The 19,690-nt window shown below is 43.8% G+C and overlaps 1 protein-coding gene across 1 annotated transcript in view; it reads right to left on the bottom strand.

Annotated features, from left to right (window-relative positions):
* Window positions 1–19,690, bottom strand: part of SFI1 (SFI1 centrin binding protein) — a 328,160-nt gene that overhangs the window by 237,318 nt on the left and 71,152 nt on the right. The window contains exon 5 of the mRNA XM_069215083.1: window positions 16,869–16,963. Within this exon, the coding sequence (XP_069071184.1) occupies window positions 16,869–16,963 (95 nt within the window). The remainder of the gene's footprint in view (window positions 1–16,868; window positions 16,964–19,690) is intronic.

The following is a 19,690-nucleotide window of genomic DNA, read 5'->3' as shown; positions in this document are numbered from 1 at the left end:
CTTGATACAACTGAGGGTGGCTTGGGCCTCATGGACCTCAAATACTACTGAGAGAGCGTAGCTTATATAATCTATATTAACATAAGATGTTTAGGAAATAGTGTGCAATAATGCTGCATAAAAACTGTATTACTAGGTTTTGCTAAAACGTGCATATAAAATGTGACCACGGGGAGTGGCCGCCAATGTATACCTGGACTAATGAAAATGACTAATGTTTATGAATTATTGTAGTTGAATAGTTTTATTCTAATTATTAATGATTATGGTATTGAAGTTTTGCTAGTAAACCTTGTAGGCCTTAAGTTATCATGAGCCGAAGCGTAGTTGCCTGGCTCTCATATTAAATGTATTTTTCCTAACGTGCAGTGTGCTGACTCGCAAAAGGACATGACCTCTTGTTTTCTTCAAACTAGAAGCTGAATGTAACCATTGTAGATCCGTTCTCATGAAATTCATATTGCTTGTAGAAAAGTGTTAGCTGAAATGCAACAGTGTAGATTAATGTAATGTACAAGGTCGTTCAAACCAGTACAGACAATGGAGCTACTGACCAAAAGATGTGCAAAGAATTACAGAAGGATGAAATCATACCGGATGTGCTACCTCTGAAGACGTCAATCATATGGACCAATAAACTGTCTGTGAACTAATGTGAGGTGAAAGATTTTATAACAATCAGTTTTTTATTGGCTAAAGATAGTGGGGTGCAACATTAGTCCAATTAAGTTTTAGGGGAATGTACAACGAAAAAGGGATTAAAAACCCATGACACGGGGAGCCTTAGAGTTTGGTTAGGGAAATGCTGTTGATTTGATCCAGAAACTTTGTCACTCTGTTTGGTGACTTATTGGTTTTACTTAAACCATCCTCTTCCTTAGATTGCCCATTTTACACTTTACCTCCTTATGAGGGAAGTGCCCCTTTTCCCCGGGAGCTGAGTTTTAACTGATGGCGAATCAACTGATGTCCTGAAGACGAAGACTGAACCTGAGCGCTGACCCAAACCTTGGAGGGTAACTATGACAATGAAATTGTGATTTGTCTGTTTGCTTTTCCTTTCTAGGTACCAACTGCTTACTTTTGACAGAGACCATAGTTAGATGTTTTACAAATTGGTGTTCTAAATTGTTTTGCATGAAGCCCAACATGCTAATGCTAATCAGTGGTTAGGACAAGGGTTCGCTATACCGACGCAAATAGACAAAATTACTGAATCTATGCTTTGTTGAACTGACGCGTTAATGACTCTCTGCTGAAGTTGATCTATGTTGACGCTGTGTTATGTTCTAATAATTGCGTTCCTTGTTTTGATGAAGTCTTATTCAAGTTGCCAAATTATGACAATGTTATTGAGTGTTTTGGTTTTGAGATTAACACACCTGCTTTTAGAATTGTAAACAAATAGGGAATAAACTTCATAAAATTCTACTAAATTGGTGTGGTTATTCATGACTGCAAGGTCATGGTAGCGTCTTGAGTTGATTCATGTCTTTGACTAAAGTGAAATGCTTTGTTGTGATAAATATTGATGATATTATTGACGTATTGATTGACATATTGATTAGCTATCTCGTCCTAAATTGTCTCTCAACTGGGTCAAAAGATTCATTGGCCTAAAACGAGTCCTGATGTGTAATAAATTATCATAGAGGGACATGTTATCAGTTCTGGTAGCAGAGCGATGGTTTGGCCTTTTGGGGCTCTAGGACGGAGAATTACTGTTTAGATTGTTTTTCTGAGATAATGCAAATTGGAGGTATGATGCGTTTCTAAATTCACCATGACTTTCCCGGGATCTCGGAGCCTGCCTAAGTGAGTTGGGAATGTTCTTGGCGTGTTAGCATGTGTAGTGTAGAATATGCGCTTGGTCAGCTTATGCATTTTGCAGGTGATCTGTGAGGTTTGTGTATGTTTAGGCCAGGTAATGTTGTTTTAGTAGGAGTGGGCGTACTCCACAATGTGAGAGTAGGGAAGTCGGCGTACTTCACAGGAGTGTGGCGCTTTGTGCTAAAAAATTATCCACGTGGTTGGTTGGTAATGTACGGACCCGTCGTGGTCCAAGACTCCGGAGTATATTGACAAGTGTAGGAGACACTTGGGTTTATGTTGTAATTTGTGCAGTTTAATAGGTCAATCGGGCGTGGCTGACAAGTCGAATTTGAGTCAATTGTATGAGTGAAGCCTTCGATGGAGATTTGGCAAGTTCATTGACAAGTCGAGTAGGATTTGCGGGTCGAATTTTGCTTGCGTATGCGGGAGCTGAGAAGGAGAGAGTAGCGGCCGAGGCTTCAAGTGAAATCTCTGTAAAGTTCTGAAGCAAATGTGTTACCCTTCCTGTAGTAAACCGGCAAATTTGAGTTGTTGTTGTTAAGGGTGCTCGCAATGTATTGCATTAGTTTGGTGTGAATCCAGTGTGAGGAGGACAAGCCGAAAGACTGTCAGCTGCAGTGTATGTGAGTGTGACGTCAGTGGTGCCACGCTGGGATAGGTCAGTTGCCCAGAGGGGTCGCGCACGGATTGGCTGCCGTCCGTGAGAGGCAATAGGTTGAGAAAGGTGGGTGAAGAGTGTCCTGGGAATTTAAGTCACTTCCTGATTAAATACAAACAAAAGAAAAGACACAAAGATTAATTTTATCAAAGCTTTTAGGAGCGCTCTGAAAGGAGACGCATACATTATGGCGAGTGAAGGGGAGCCTACACCACCTGAGGGTACTCCAGCTTATATAGTAATGGAGGAAAAGGGAGTCGTGCCGTGCTTATGGATGAAACAGTGGCACAAACTAACAGAGAAGGAGGGATGTTTAGCGTTTCCGGAACACGGAACGTTCAATACGAGAATTTTGGAGAATTTGAGGTGGATGTTAAGTGTACAAAAGCCACCTCCGAGGCCGGCACAGTATGAGGCATTAGCAGTCTGGGATTTAATGGCCATACGACAAAGACAGCAGAAATTTGAAAGGAGAATGAAAAGGGCAGAGAAGACTTTAGCTGAGGCTAGATGGGACAATGAGAGCAGAATGTGGAGAAGGGGGATAGTTGACGGACTCAAATTGTTTCCAGCAATAACACATGGAAACGAGACACAGGGAAAGAAAGCCACATGTAAGACAGACAAGGACTCTAATAAGCCTAAAGAGACTAAGAGGTCTTGGATAGAAGAAGATGATTCAGATGATGAAGAGTTTCTTAATCAATTATTGCATGATCGCCCGCCACCTTATGCAGTAGATGACAATGCCCTGAGCACTAGTGCGGGTCCTGGGAACCAGACGCAGGATAAGGGAGTTACAGATACAGTGCAGACTAGTGATACGGTTTTGACACAAAGTGGTGTTAGTGTACCCAGTGCGCCAGACATGCAGATACAGTTGCAATCCCCACCGCAGATACAGAGAATCTATCCAGACGTCCCAGTACTAGAGACGACTACGAGTCTGATAGTGCCGCCTGATCCGATATATACAAAATCGAGGTTAGTGCAGATTGAGGCAACTCCGCAATTGCTGCCCCAGCCGCAGCAACAGCTGATTCCGGGTTATAGTCCAGCAGCGGGATCTCCGTTAATACCCGCACCAGCTACAGTGAGTCAAGCCTTGGGAGTTAATGTTCCGCGAGGTTTGGGACCAGGACAGACACCAGCTGCCATATCATTAACAATTACTGTTGGTCCACCTGGACCACTGTATGCGTAGGGTAAACCTGTCACATGTGATCAAGGGGTGGGGACCCAGGAAATAATGAGGGAAGGGTTCACAGGAACCCCCAGATCAATATCACCAAGATCGCAAACAGCTGAACACCTCAGGTCTCTGTTAGACCATAGTCCAATTGGGGCTCCTTTGGAGGCAATGAGACAAGTAGGGTCAAGTGTGTTAGCCCGACAGACAATGAGTGCGGATGCATCACAAGCACCATTGATGCAGTCAGGAAGTATCTTGCTGCAAGGCTTTTCCACGCAACAACTGAATGAGTGGTTGGGAAATAGCAAAACTTCACAACCTGTTACAGTGACTGCAGAAAGATCAGTGAGAGATGATTACTTAAACTTTGTGAGACTGGGTGTGGAAGCTGCTGAACTAGTGGAAGGAACAATAGGGGTAAACAGATTGGAATCATACACAGGAGCAGAATTGAGGTATCTGTGCCCCAAAATCACTAAGGAAGTAGGCAAGGTACATCAGAGGTTGCCGAACCTGGCAGATAAATACAATATTGATATTGAGAATACTAAACATTTAAAGAGAAGCTACAGATTAGACTTCGACTCTAAAGATTTTGATCACATGAGGTCAGCCGGAATAAAAGCGCATCTTAAAGAAATACTGCAAAGTGCACAGATTTGGGGAGCCTTAGAAAAGTGGGAAGGCAGATGGGCAAAGAAAAGAGATAAAGAGAAAAGTGACAGTCCGGGATCAAGTCAGACTAAAGCCTCACCGGACACTGGGACAGTAAAGATACTACCAAGGAGAGAAACAGCTGAAGGGGTTCTAGTCCATGTACCGTGGAATAGGGGAGACATTCTGTCCTTCACAAATGATTACCCCAGGTTGAGGGAGAAACCAATAGAATGGTACCAGCAGACAGATTTGTAAAACTTGCGAAATGTCTCTGGGAAGACTTAAATACCTTGTTTGAGATCATTGTTCCACCTGACTTATGGCTTGAATGCAAGAGGGGTGTGGACTGGCCGACTCAGGAGCCGGCAAGGGATAAGGTGACTGGAGCACCATCTGAGGAGGTGATGAAGTACTATCATAAAGTGATTGAGTTTTTGAAGCAAAAGGTGTCGCCGAAAGTGACTGATTGGCAGAAAATCAATCGAACCTCACAGGAGGTTAAAGCGTCTATTCATGCTTACTATAAGAGATTGTTGAAAGCGTTCAAACACGACAGTGGCACTGAGACTATTGAGCCGAAAGACATGAACCATCTCGTATTCAGATTTGTTGAAGGGCTGAGACCAGAGGTTAGTCAGATGATTAAGAATCATTTGATCTGTTGGCAAGCGAAGCCGATTGATGAGGTGTTGCAGTATGCAAAATACTGCAGTGATGAGATTGAGCTAAAGTAGAGAAAGTTGAAGGAGAAAGTGATGGTGATGCAGATTAAGGCAGCGCAGGCAGGAATGCAGGGAAATGGGATTCAGCAGATGATACAACAGCAACCGCAAGGGAATGGCGTGTTTCAGGCGCAACCGAGAGGCCGAGGTCGAGGTTTTGTGAATCGCGGTCCAGATTTGAATACTGTTGTGGTTCAAAATGATGTACAAGGGATGAAAAAGATGTCACCAAGTCACGCGTGCGAGGGTGTGGGGCATTGGAAGCGGGAATGCCCAAAAATGGTGCAGGATGGTGTGGTTCAACAAAGCACTGATATTGGTACATTTCAAAATGTGAGGGGTCCAAAAGTGAGAGGTCAAAATCAGAACCTCCAAAATAACATGGTTCAGATGCAGGGGTTACATCCCATGCAGCCTATACAAATGCCCCGTGTTCAACCAACACAGATGCAGCAGGTACAACAGCAGGTTCCCATGGTACCTAGACAGCAGATGCAACTACCATTGGCTCCAATGGGACAGCAACAGGTGATGCTTCCTCAGCAGGTCATAGGCCAAATGATGAGTCAAAATAACACTGTGCAGCAATTCCCATTGCGTGGTGAGGATGGAATAAATGATGAATGGTCGGATGATAGTTCAGACAGTGAGGAGTGCAGGCTTGCAGTGTCCCTAGAAGTAGATCAGAGGGGACCCTATGTAGAGGAAAAGGTGATGGGTCACAAGGTTTCATTCTTGGTGGATACGGGAGCTACACGCTCTACAGTCAGGAGTGCAGAGGTCCCGAAGCTGCCACTTTCAGGGCGTACTATAAGAGTGGTAGGAGTGGCAAATCAGTATTTAACAAACCCGATTACTGACCCGGTTCAGGTTGAGATTGGTAACTTCCAGGGACTGCATACATTTGTAGTCTGTGATTCGAGTCCCTTATCCCTACTGGGAAGAGACTTATTGTGCAAGACGAAATGTTCAATTACCTGTTCTAAAGGAGGAATTGAGGTGCAGACAAACAGTGATGATGAAGGGGACGAAGGGCAATTTACAGATCCAGAGTCGGAAAGCACCAACGAAGACTACCCTTTGATAACCTTATTCCCGATGCTTACAGTGACTGACTTACCAGCTGAGTTACAGGGAACGGTGACAGAGAAAGTGTGGGACCTAATAGGAAAGGAAGTGGGACTGATAAAAGGAGTAGAACTGGTTAAAGTACAGGTCAAGCCGAATGCGGTGTTTCCCCAGGTGCCGCAATACCACATGGCACAAGATGTCATTATACAGGTGTCACAAATAATTGAGGACTTTGTAAAGCAAGGAGTCATGAAGGAGGTATTGAGCAGCCAATGTAATTCACCAATAATGGGTCTCAAAAAGCAATTGTGCAGGACTTGAGGAAAATAAACGAGATTGTGGTAAAATGTTGCCCTATAGTGCCAAACCCAGCAGTGATTATGTTTCAGGTTCCGTGTGATGCAGAATGGTTCACTGTTGTGGACTTGTCACAAGCATTCTTTTCGGTGCCTCTTCATGAGGATAGCCAATTTCTCTTCAGTTTCAAATTCTTGGACAAGGTGTACAGTTGGTGCAGAATTCCTCAAGGGTTTTCTGGGTCACCTTCCATCTTCAATCAGATATTGAAGAAGGACTTGGAGTCATTAGAGCTGCCTTTCAGTTTGACTCTGGTGCAGTACATTGATGAATTGCTGATTGCGTCCAGAACAAAGGCGACTGTAGGTATGACACAATTGCCTTATTGAATCATTTGGGAAAGAATGGACATAAAGTGTCCCCAAAGAAACTTCAGTACTGTCAGAAAGAAGTGAAATACTTAGGGCATTTGATTGAGAAAGGGTCCAGGAGAATATCAAAAGAAAGGGTGACGGCCATACTGCAGATGAACCCCCCGACAACAAAGAGGGATGTCAGGATGTTTTTGGGAATGGTGGGCTACTGTCGTCAGTGGATTCCCAACTTTTCGATTATCTTTAAACCATTGATAAAACTGACAGGCAAGGAAACTAAGGATGACCTGTATACCATAATTCTGTCCGCGGAAGAGCTTGAGTCATTCATGGAATTGAGAGAGTGCATGTGTAGGGCACCAGCCTTAGGTATGCCCGATTATACAAAGCCTTTTCTACTGTTTTATCATGAACGTGATGCTTGTTATTTGTCTGTCTTAACACAGGTCCATGGAGGTGCAAACCGCCCTGTAGCATATTTTTCAGCTACTTTGGACCCAGTCGCAGCAGCCTTACCGGGTTGTTTGCGCGTAGTTGCAGCAGTTGGTCAAAGCCTCACGCAGTGTGAAGGAATAGTGATGGGACATCCTCTATCAGTAATGGTTCCTGATTCAGTTGAAATTCTGTTGACTCGAACTAAAACCCAGCACATGACAAATGCCCGACTTACCCGATATGAGACAATTATTTTGGGGTCACCTAATGTCTCCTTGAAGAGATGTACTGTATTGAACCCGGCAACTCTACTTCCAGTTGAAAACACTGAGATTAATAATGCAGAGGAAGTGGAGCATGACTGTCTTGAGGTAACAGAACTATGTACCAAACCCAGACCTGACATTAAAGATATGCAGTTAGAAGAAAATGACTGCATTATGTTTGTTGATGGATCTTGCTTGAGAGACTCAGTCAGAATACTGAGAGCCGGTTATGCTGTGTGTACAATCACCGGTATTATAGAAGCTTCCTGGCTCGAAAGAGTGTATTCCGCACAAGTGGCTGAATTAATTGCCCTTACTAAGGCATGCCACGCAGCTGGAAATCTGAAAGTCACTATCTATAATGACAGCAGGTACGGATTCGGGATTGTACATGATTTTGGCCAATTATGGTCACAGAGGGGTTTCATGACCTCCTCTGGCTCACCAGTGAAAAATGGCGAACAAATTAAGGATTTGTTACATGCAATTCAGTTACCTCTTGAAATTGACGTGGTGAAATGCAATGCTCATGTCAAGTCACAAGACTTTGTGTCAATGGGAAACGGCTAAGCAGATCAAGTCGCAAGGTTTTGCGCATTGAACTGTATATCGTTCAAGGAACAGTGGGAATTGTTAATACAAACTGAAAATGAAACATGCTTGAACTTTGCATTAAGAGTGGTTGACACTTTAGATGAGCTAAAATCACTGCAGGGCCATGCTAGCAGAAAAGAAAAATGCTCTTGGCAGAGAATGCAATGTGTACAAAGAGCGGACGACTTGTGGGTGTCAGAGGAGGGGAAGTTGGTTTTGCCAAACAGCCTTGTCACAGTTTGCAAGGCTTTATCATGGACAGGCACATCTTGAGAGAGATGCAATGATCAGATTGTTCTACATTGACTGGTTCAATCCAAAATTCAGACAAGCTGCAGAGGTTACCTGTCACAGGTGCATCATCTGTCAACAGATGAATGCAGGGAAAGGGACTGCGGTAACTTTGAGCCACATAGGGAGAGCTGGAGGTCCGTTTAGCAAGATGCAAATGGATTGCATTGAGATGCCAGTGTGTGGAGGCTTGAGGTACGTGTTGGTGATTGTGTGTGTTTTCAGCCACTGGATCGAAGCCTATCCTACACGTAGAAATGACAGTCTCACAGTTGCAAAGCTGTTGCTTAGAGAGCTAATTCCAAGGTTCGGATTTCCGGTCTCTTTAGAATCAGATAGAGACAGACACTTCGACAATGAGGTGATTAAGCTCTTATGTGCCGCACTAGACATTGAACAGAAGCTGCATTGTAGCTACCGCCCCGAAGCATCAGGACTAGTAGAACAGATGAATGGCACCTTGAAGTCGAGAATGGCAAAAATGTGCGCAGCTACCAATATGAAGTGGCCAGATGCTTTACCTTTAGTGCTGATGTCAATGAGAAACACACCTGATAAGAAGACAGGACTGTCACCCCATGAGATACTCATGGGCAGAGCCATGAGGTTACCTGCAGTACCTGCAAATGCTCTTGTGAATATCACGGATGATATGGTCTTGGACTACTGCAAGGGTTTAGCTGACGTGGTACGCTCTTTTTCCCACCAGTTGGAGGCCAACACATTACCACCGATCAGTGATCCAGGTCACACCCTGCAAGCCGGTGACTGGGTGGTTGTCAAGAAGCACGTAAGGAAGTCGTGTTTGGAGCCGCGCTGGAAGGCGCCATATCAAGTAATACTGACAACAACCACTGCTGTGAAATGTGCAGGTGTTCCAAACTGGATACATGCCAGTCACACAAAAAAGGTGACATGTCCGACTGATGAGTAACTTGAAGTTTCTGACTCAGCAATTCCAGAGAAGGAAGTCTCAGGGCCGGAGAACAGTCAAAGGGGAACTGAGACTGCAGGAGAGCCCACTGAGGACGGCCTAGTCCCTCAAACAGTAAATGAGTTCGAGAGAGGTGACAGTGAGCCTATCTCAGTACAGGCAGCAGGAGAACTAAGTCAAGGAGAGGTTCTCCCAGAAGTAGACGGATATAGGTTAGAGCTTGAACCTGTTACAGACCCAGAAGAAGAGGGGCAAAGAGCAGAGGGAGGTCAAAGCACACCGACATCTCCCGAGACAGTTGCAGGTCCGTCAAGAGAAAACACCATAGCACAAGAGGAGGGTGCGGTTCAGCGTCCTGAAAGGCCGAGCAGGAGAAGACGCATAAAGGTGATAACTGGCCAAAGAAACAAACTGCAAGAGAAAGGGTCGTACCAGGTGAAACAATAATAGAAGAAATCGATACAACCAGAAAAGAGGATCTAAGTGAAGGAGAATTGCAAAGTGAACACAGGCTGAAAAGAAAAAGAGTTGCAAATAGAAGGTACGCAGGTCCTGAATGGGCATATGCAACGACATCTGAATGGCAACAAGAATTCTTAGCGTTCTGCTTTGATCGAGAAGTACCAGGCCAATACTACGGTACCTGAAATCACTTTGAGGAAGAGACTGTGTTGAAATTAAAATTGAAATTGAAAGCTGAAAAGCTGAGAAAAGAGACTAATAAATTACCGGATGTGACACTGATAACCCGAATTGACTTTGAGAAAAAGATTATGACAAGCTGCTAAACCTGATTTAACAAAAGGGTCCTGGGGTGAGTGAAACGCTGTAAATACACGCAGAAAGAAAGAGAGACTTTACATCAAGAAAAATAAAAAAAAAGAGAGAGAGCTTTTAAATCGCCCACAAGTTGATTGATTGTTTTGAGTTATTCTGCTATCTGATTTTTTACAGATCATGGCTTACACTAGAGGTAGTAGTAAAAAGGGTAAAGTGTGTTGTTGGTTAAGTGTTGTCTTAGGTATTGTGTGTGCAGTAATAATTGTAGGTGTGATTGTGGGAATGCCGTGGCTGGATAAGAAAGTGACTAATAATGCTCCAAAACCTGAGACTGCTACACTAACACAGTGGAAAAAGTTTGAGCAAGATACAAAACACTTGCATGGGGGAACTAATTCAAAAGGGGAACTTTCTACTAATGTCTTCTGTTGCTTACTGAATGAGTATGTTGATACAATGGATGCGAGAAACTGTTATGTGTGCACAAAGATTCCTTCATCAGTACAAGAGGGGGTCACTTACCATAGTCTGCCTTTAACCTACGGGATAAGCTGTAGTTTGCTACTAACAAGATTTTATGATCAGGAACATGTGCAATATTTTTATTCTAATTTGGATGTAGTGTTTTCTTTTGTGCCTGTGATTGAGTTTTTGAACAAATTAGCTAAAGAGCATAGGGGGTGGGTTGGCAGGAGCACCGCCGACAGGCCGGCGGTGCCCCGCAGGGCATTCTGACCGCGGCGGTTCGGCCGCGGTCAGATGCGGAAAACCGGCGGTCTCCCGCCGGTTTTCCGCTGCCCTTGTGAATCCTCCATGGCGGCGGAGCGCGCTCCGCCGCCATGGGGATTCTGACACCCCCTACCGCCATCCTGTTCCTGGCGGGTCTCCCGCCAGGAACAGGATGGCGGTAGGGGGTGCCGCGGGGCCCCTGGGGGCCCCTGCAGTGCCCATGCCAATGGCATGGGCACTGCAGGGGCCCCCGTAAGAGGGCCCCACTTTGTATTTCAGTGTCTGCTATGCAGACACTGAAATACGCGACGGGTGCCAGTGCACCCGTCGCACCTTCCCACTCCGCCGGCTCAATTCTGAGCCGGAGTCCTCGTGGGAAGGATGATTTGCCCTGGGCTGGCGGGCGGCCTTTTGGCGGTCGCCCGCCAGCCCAGGGCAAATCCCAAAATACCCTCAGCGGTCTTTCGACCGCGGAGCGGTATTTTGGTGGGGGAAGTCTGGCGGGCGGCCTCCGCCGCCCGCCAGACTTAGAATGACCCCCATAGTATAAAATTAGTTAGAGGTTTCTTTGAGCCAACACTGACATTTGGAACAGCTTATGCACATCGCAACAATCTTACTTGCTTATTCACGCCTGTGGAGAAAAGCTTTTTAGATCACACTGATGATAGACGCAAAGCATTGAAAGAGAGATTAGAGAAGGGGCTAGAGAAACGCACATATGCAAATGATTATGCTTACACCGCAATAAAGACGCAGGGCAAATTAGCTATAGATGCATTACATGTAGACAGGCTTTGTATATATAGGCCGAAATCTGATCATGACACTTTATTTGTGGGAACGAGTGAATGCAGGCATGTGTTTTTGTTTCAGAGAAAATTGACATTCATGTTAAATGGACAGGATCCAGCGATCCCTGGGATCTATTATATCTGTGGACTTAATGCTTATTACCGTCTCCCTAGGGGATGGTATGGGACATGTTATTTAGGGATAGTTTTCCCAAAGATTTACCAGATTGATGGCTTAAAACAAATACCTAAAATGTCTGAATTACAACATGCAAGACAAAAGAGAGAGATAGCGGCTGCTGTCGTTGGTGACATATTTGGAGCCATAATTCCTTCAGTAGGGGTTATTTTAAACTCCATAAAGATTCGGAAGTTGTCTACTATTGTGGATAACATGCTGACAAATTTTACAGGGGCTATACTCCTGATGGATACTGAACTTTCTGCGGAAAGAGCTATGACTCTTCAAAATCGGCTTGCTTTAGACATTCTTTTGCAAAGAGCAGCGGAGTCTGTAAGATGCTTAACGAGCGTCATTGCTGCTCATTTATTCCAGATAATAGCAAAAAGGTATGCTTACTAACCTAACAAGAGATAGTGCAGATTTGAAGGAACTGAAGGAACCTGGAGTTTGGGAGAAAGTTGGAAAAGGAATTGCCAGAGTAGGGAGCTGGTTTAGCAATATTTGGAACGGGAATCTTGCAAAAATACTAGGGGGTCTATTAATTGTTTTGATCGGTTTATTGGGTTTATGGGGAGCATGCAAAATGAATGACAGAATTAAAAGAAATCGGACAAAGCGAAACAAAAGAAACAAAGAAAATGAAAGGGAGTAAATGTTTAATGAAATTTGGGAGAGTTCACACAAAGGTCAAGATGCTGAAATGCGCATTATGCGCATGGTGAAAAATTAAAAGTGAAAGGTTGAAAGGGAAAGGTTTGTGTGATGACGATCGTCATCAGAGGAGGGGCTGAGAGAGCGTAGCTTATATAATCTATATTAACATAAGATGTTTAGGAAATAGTGTGCAATAATGCTGCAAAAAAAACTGTATTACTAGGTTTTGCTAAAACGTGCATATAAAATGTGACCACGGGGAGTGGCCGCCAATGTATACCTGGACTAATGAAAATGACTAATGTTTATGAATTATTGTAGTTGAATAGTTTTATTCTAATTATTAATGATTATGTTATTGAAGTTTTTGCTAGTAAACCTTGTAGGCCTTAAGTTAGCATGAGCCGAAGCTTAGTTGCCTAGCTCTCATTTTAAATGTATTTTTCCTAACGTGCAGTGTGCTGACTCGCAAAAGGACATGACCTCTTGTTTTCTTCAAACTAGAAGCTGAATGTAACCATAGTAGATCCGTTCTCATGAAATTCATATTGCTTGTAGAAAAGTGTTAGCTGAAATGCACCAGTGTAGATTAATGTAATGTACAAGGTTGTTCAAACCGGTACAGACAATGGAGCTAGTGACCAAAAGATGTGCAAAGAATTACAGAAGGATGAAATCATACCGGATGTGCTACCTCTGAAGACGTCAATCATATGGACCAATAAACTGTCTGTGAACTAATGTGGGGTGAAAGATTTTATGACCTAATCCATTTTTTATTGGCTAAAGATAGCGGGGTGCAACATTCGTTCAATTAAGTTTTAGGGGAATGTACAACGAAAAAGGGACAAAAACCCATGACACGGGGAACCATAGAGATTGGTTAGGGAAATGCTGTCGATTTGATCCAGAAACTTTGTCACTCTGACTTATTGGTTTTACTTAAACCATCCTCTTCCTTAGATTGCCCATTTTACACTTTACCTCCTTATGAGGGAAGTGCCCCTTTTCCCTGGGAGCTGAGTTTTGACAGATGGCGAATCAACTGATGTCCTGAAGACGAAGACTGAACCTGAGCGCTGACCCAAACCTTGGAGGGTAACTATGACAATGAAATTGTGATTTGTCTGTTTGCTTTTCCTTTCTAGGTACCAACTGCTTACTTTTGACAGAGACCATAGTTAAATGTTTTCAAATTGGTGTTCTAAATTGTTTTGCATGAAGCCAAACATGCTAATGCTAATAATCAGTGGTTAGGACAAGGGTTCACTATACCGACGCAAATAGACAAAATGACTGAATCTATACTTTGTTGAACTGACGCGTTAATGACTCTCTGCTGAAGTTGATCTATGTTGACGGCTGTGTTATGTTCTAATAATTGCGTTCCTTGTTTTGATGAAGTCTTATTCAAGTTGCCAAATTATGACAATGTTATTGAGTGTTTTGGTTTTGAGATTAACACACCTGCTTTTAGAATTGTAAACAAATAGGGAATAAACTTCATAAAATTCTACTAATTGGTGTGGTTATTCATGACTGCAAGGTCACGGTAGCGTCTTGAGTTGATTAATGTCTTTGACTAAAGTGAAATGCATTGTTGTGATAAATATTGATGATAATATTGACGTATTGATTGACATATTGATTAGCAATCTCGTCCTAAGGTGTCTCTCAACTGGGTCAAAAGATTCATTGGCCTAAAACAAGTCCTGATGTGTAATAAATTATCATAGAGGGACGCGTTATCACTACTATTTTGCTGGGCAACTGCAGCGTGCTGCATTGTGGTGTTCGATGGAGGACAACGGAGAGAGGCACCTGCTGGCTGAACTGGAGGAGGCTGGGGACTTACCAAAAATACTGATGAATGGGGCACCTGCCCCGGCGCATTTACCCCAAGTTGTTAAGAGGACGGCCAAAGTATGGGAAATTACTGTAAAGGGCATACTTAAAAAGCCCCCATATGCGAAGCAATATCCAATTTGGTGGCTTCGGACATTTCGAGATATTGTGGAGCTGATGGATGTATTGCAGTGGACTGCGGGGGCTGTCAGTTCATGGGCGATCTTACCAGAACACAACATTCCTCACGCACACGGAGGATACTGATATGTACCAGCTGCGACCTGGACAGTTTTTGCAGTACGCAAAGTTATCCAGCACAGTTTGTGAGATCTGGACAGATTTTCCAATGAGCCTGGGACATCTCAGGTGCCCTCATGGATTCTGGATGTGGGATTGAGTAAGGGCTTGATCTTCTGCCTATAGGCAGGCACTGAAAGCGGACAGGTACCTCGATCAGGAGGGGGTCCACCGCGGGTGGAACGAAGTCCTGGGAGATCAGCTGTGGGAGGGGGAATGGAAACAAACTCAGGCCCAAGTGCATGATACAACCAGTAACATGTGATTTAAGCTGACACAGTTTTATTATCTACATCACACTTACCTTACCCCGCCAAGATTACATAGGATTTTCCCAACCAGGCTGGTGTGCTCTACTCGGTGCGGTGGCCAGTCTGCTCATTTTGTGCATTTGGCATGGGAGTGCCCCGGACTGCAGGAGTACTGGACCGAGGTAGTTAAAACATTATGCAGGGTCACGGGCCCCCCGAGTGGAGTAGGGCGTGAGGCACTGCATACTTGGCCTACTGACACGTTCGACTAAGAGGAGCAAGATGAGGTACAACTTCCTCACGCTCAGGCTGGTTCTAGCGAGGAGACTCATTGCTGTGCAATGGGGAAGCCCTAGGCTGCCAATGTTGGCCCGCTGGCTGGTGGAACTTATGGAATGGGCAGTGGCAGAGGAATGCAGACTAAAAAAAAGTGCGGAGGGATGAACATGTGGAGCATGATCTCGAGCTGTAGGGCAACATGCTTGATAGCCTGGAGGGCGGCGGCCAGATATCTGGGGACGAATCAGACCGGCCTGTGTGGGTGGCGGAAGCCTATGAACTACACATAGGTACCTGCTGCATTGTCTGTGGGGTTGGTTGTGAGTTTTAGGTTTATGCGCACTGGAGGATGCAGTGTATTTCTTAAGCTAGTCCCTCACACAAACAAAAAAAAAAGTTATTTAATTATTTTTCCTGCTGGTCCTTTTTCTGACATATAGAATTCGGATTTTAATCGGTGCTCTGGTTTTCTACATAGGACAGGAAACCTGCCACAGACAAAATAGCTTTTGCATGCTAATCATTAAAGGGCATGTTAACATCACATTTCTACGTGTCCTTCTTTTAAATTCTAGGGCTTCAAGACCTACATAGAGGTGATTAATATTAAAAGGAAAGTTTTTACCTGTCAGAAAGTGTCTATTTTGACATGTTGCAGTGCTTGTTTTGCACTGCTGCAATCAGGCTATGGTGGTAGGCCTGAAGCCACTTGTGCGCTGCCACTATAGAGCATGGCACAATAGGTGATGCAGCCTAATAGTGGCATTTAACGTCCAAGTCCTTGGTACATTTTGTGCCACATACTAGGAACTTATAGTTAAATTAAAAATCCCAAATAGGGGTATACCAATATTAAGCCAAGTTTAAAAGGGAAGTAGAGGCACTTTACCATTGGTTAGCAGGGTTAAAGGGCACCTAAAGTACTAGAAAGCAATCAAAAATATAGGGTCAAGTAAAAGGTGAAAAATTCAGAATGGACATAAAGACGAGGCAAATTTCCCACAGACGTACTATGAAAATAACTAAGGAAACGTAATCAGCCCACCAGGAAAGATCCTGTTGTGGTGAGCGAGGACAAAAAAAGGAGGAGGAGAGGGGTCAAAGCCGCACTCCTTGCTGTGCATGATCAGAAAAGGCAGCTTCCAGAGTTCTTATGGCGGAAGGGGCTGGTTTTAGTTAATTTATGTACTAAACATGTGAGCATCATTCCCCGATTTCTTTTTTCATGTGTTTTACTGTGATTGATTTGGCTAACTGGATTATGTTTTATTAAAACCTAGGGATATAAGATGTTGCCTTCTTTAGGTAGGATTTCTTGTTTTATTCATTTTCAAATCTTAAAACAGTCACACTTACCATTGTGTTTCAGAATCACAAACATGCACAGTTACAGTCTACCATTTGAGAAGTCCATGACAGAGAAGCAGCACAAACGAACAGCACTAAAAGTATGCCAGCACAGAGTCTTACAGCTGGAGTGTATTTTCTGTATCACTTCAGGAGGTTACATTCATTCACTCATGCAGTGAAGTGAGGACCTATGTTAATAAAGTAAAAAAAAGACTTGCTCACTCATGCTTCTGCTCTTGCACACACCACAATTGTGCTCCCTTTTATGCAACCTGCATATTTTCTCTTTTTTTTGGAACCTTCCAGATATCTTGCTCAAGACTATGAAAGCTTCACTCTAGATCCCACCAACCATCGAGCAGCCTCCCTTCTCCTCACCATGAAGTGCTGCTGCCTGGTATCTGGTCCTTTTCTGGCGCTGGTGGCGGATATATGTTGTCCATGCCTTGAAAGTGAGGTTGTACAGGACATACCTAATGGAAGAGAAAACACACTTTGTCAGCTATGGGACAAGGGATGATGATGATGCACATTTCTGATTTGGGTGTTTGTCACTAACTGCTTTGTATGTCAGCCTCGCTATTTGTTTTTGTGCATTAGCACCTGGAGCCACTGCTGTGTCACCGACTTTACATCAGTCTAACCACTGAGACTGATAACCTTAGTAGCTACTCACCTAACTGGGCACAAGATCCTCCCACTCCAGTCCTGTATTTGTTGGTCTATTAACAGGTCACAAGCTCCAGTTTTACTGCTACAATTAAGCAAAAAGGGCTCCATTATTGTGTTCCTCAGGGTCAGTATTTACTGCTACCCAGACCGATTTCTCTCCGTCCTCTGCTGTGAATGGTCACTGACTTGCCATTAAAGGCTAAATAAGAATGAGAGAAAGCAAGAAAGCTCACCCGTGTTGGGGGCTTTCTAGTATAGGATCAACAACACTTGTGAGGAGAGTGATGTTCTTGGTAAGCATCAGAGTTAGACAGCAGTCTGTAAGATGCTGGTATGCTTCCTGGTGGTTTGTATGCATGCACAGGGCACAAAGTGGACAACAGGGGCTTAATTGCTAAAAGAAGGTCATTATGACCCCAAGATGGTGGGTGGAAGGGCAATCCTCAACAAGGCATAGCAAGGGAAGTGGAATCATGACCGGCCTTCTGTTTCTTATTCTGACCCAAATGAGCCAGGACCTATGACAGATGTTGGTACTGCTGGAATGGCAGTACTGTCTAAAAACTGATACATTTACGGTTGTGCTTGCTTTTCCCGTGTGTAATTAGCTCCTGCGGAGGCTCTATACTTACTCATGTCTCAGCCAAAGCAGCATCACCATTAGTCACACCTTGCTTAACACAATACGCCTGGTGGGAACATAGAAGGCAGAAAGTATACAAGAAGCATTGTCTGTTTCACATCCTCTCTAGGCATGGCGAGGAGGTTGGGTGTTCTCACATTTAAAAATATGAACTGGAGCAATGAGTACAAGACAATGAACTTGGCTGAGCACAAGGAATGGACAGCCTGTACTTGTCAAAATCTGAGGACTTTGGATCGTAAGTTGGTTTTTTACTCGACTGATCAAGCAACTGAATACTAGGAAGAATAAAGAGGGCAGCACTAATGGGCAGGTAATGCATTGGGCAGATATAGCTGTGATGCTAGATCACTTGTAATATATATGCAGCCCGTACAGACCCTTCAATCACACTTTCATTACATCAAGAAATTAAAGAACAGGTCTTGAAATTGAGGTGGCACCTGGAGACCGTGTTTCTCAGATATCTCACACAACTATATGCCCTGAACAATCTGGAGAATTAGTTTGTCTTGATATTCAGAGAGGACTCCATCTAAGAGTAACATGTCAGGCTTCCCTTTCAGCCAACTGATAATGTTCTGCCTAATGAGAAGGTGGAAATGCAAACAAAGACCCTCAATGCTCTATTCCACCAGGAAGACCAATACATCATCATTTTGGAAGATCAAGAGATCATCTCTTATCAGATAACAGTTTGACAACCTGTAGGCAGCAAATGAAACCATTCAATGACAGTGAAAAAGGTAAACATTCATTGTGTTATCGACTCTGACAGCGCCAGGGAGAGTCCCTTCAGGAGAAGCTACTGAGTCATAATTGATCATTCTCTGCCAAGAACGTCCCCCATGCAGGCAGCCAAACTCCAGAGGCATGACTATCTTGTATTTCTGAGAGGATCAGAGACAGATTATGTGAGAAGTCCATGAAGGAGATGTCCTTACATGACTAGCATCTGAGCATGAAGCCAGAAGACTGCACTAAAACACTGAATTGATTTCAATGATCCTGCCACCAACAGACGGGAAGAAACACCTGGTTGTTTGATAATTGAAATTCTGAAAGCATTTTTAGGGGCATGAACCTCTTCAGTTTGGAGATGTAAAAATAAAAGAAAATTAAAAAAAACACAAGCATTTAACCATCATTCGCCACACTTATCCGCCACCCAACCTCACAAAGGTCTAAGCCCCAATGAATACAGCAGACTTAAACTACAAGGGGTGATCTGGTTCTGGAAAAAGGTAGTGGTTTCTTCTCCATTTTATTTCTAGCACAAAGCCCCATGAGGAGAATTGTCTGGTCTCCTACCTGAAGTTAGACAAAAGGTTCATTAGATAAGTTTAAAGAGGAGGCTTTGCAACAAATAACAGAGGCTCCTTCAAGAGATTGGATTTACAGAAAGCCTACCTTGGCTTGAAAGTTCATCCCAGGCACTGGATGCTCCTATGTGTTTTAATAAATGGTTACGATTATCAACTCCAGGTTCTACCCTTTGATCAAATATTCAGCCCAGGGGTTTTCCCCTTGTAGGAATCTTGAAATGCCGTTTTATTCAGGTTGATTTCTACCTGGGCTTTGGCTGGTGCACAGAGATTTGGCTCACCAAGCTGGGATGAACCTTTAGCATTTTTGCCAGGACAGGCGTAGTGAAGCACCAACTTTATCAGCTTAAGAGGGGCAGCCACGACAGCAGATTAAATTGTTGTATGGCCCTTCATAACTTTGATCTGTGGCTTGCAGGTCATCACAGACAGAAGCCGATATGAATAAACACTGAAAGGATAATAACCACGAGACAGCTGTGGTAGGGGTGGCAAAGGGTACCAAAGTAGCTAAAAACAGTGACAGAGAGAAAGGAAAATTATTAAAATGGTAAAGAAAA

This window comes from Pleurodeles waltl, chromosome 11, assembly GCF_031143425.1.
Source record: "Pleurodeles waltl isolate 20211129_DDA chromosome 11, aPleWal1.hap1.20221129, whole genome shotgun sequence".
NCBI lineage: Eukaryota > Metazoa > Chordata > Amphibia > Caudata > Salamandridae > Pleurodeles > Pleurodeles waltl.
Note: the sequence above shows the minus strand (reverse complement) of the source record. Positions and strands in the feature narration are given on the sequence as shown.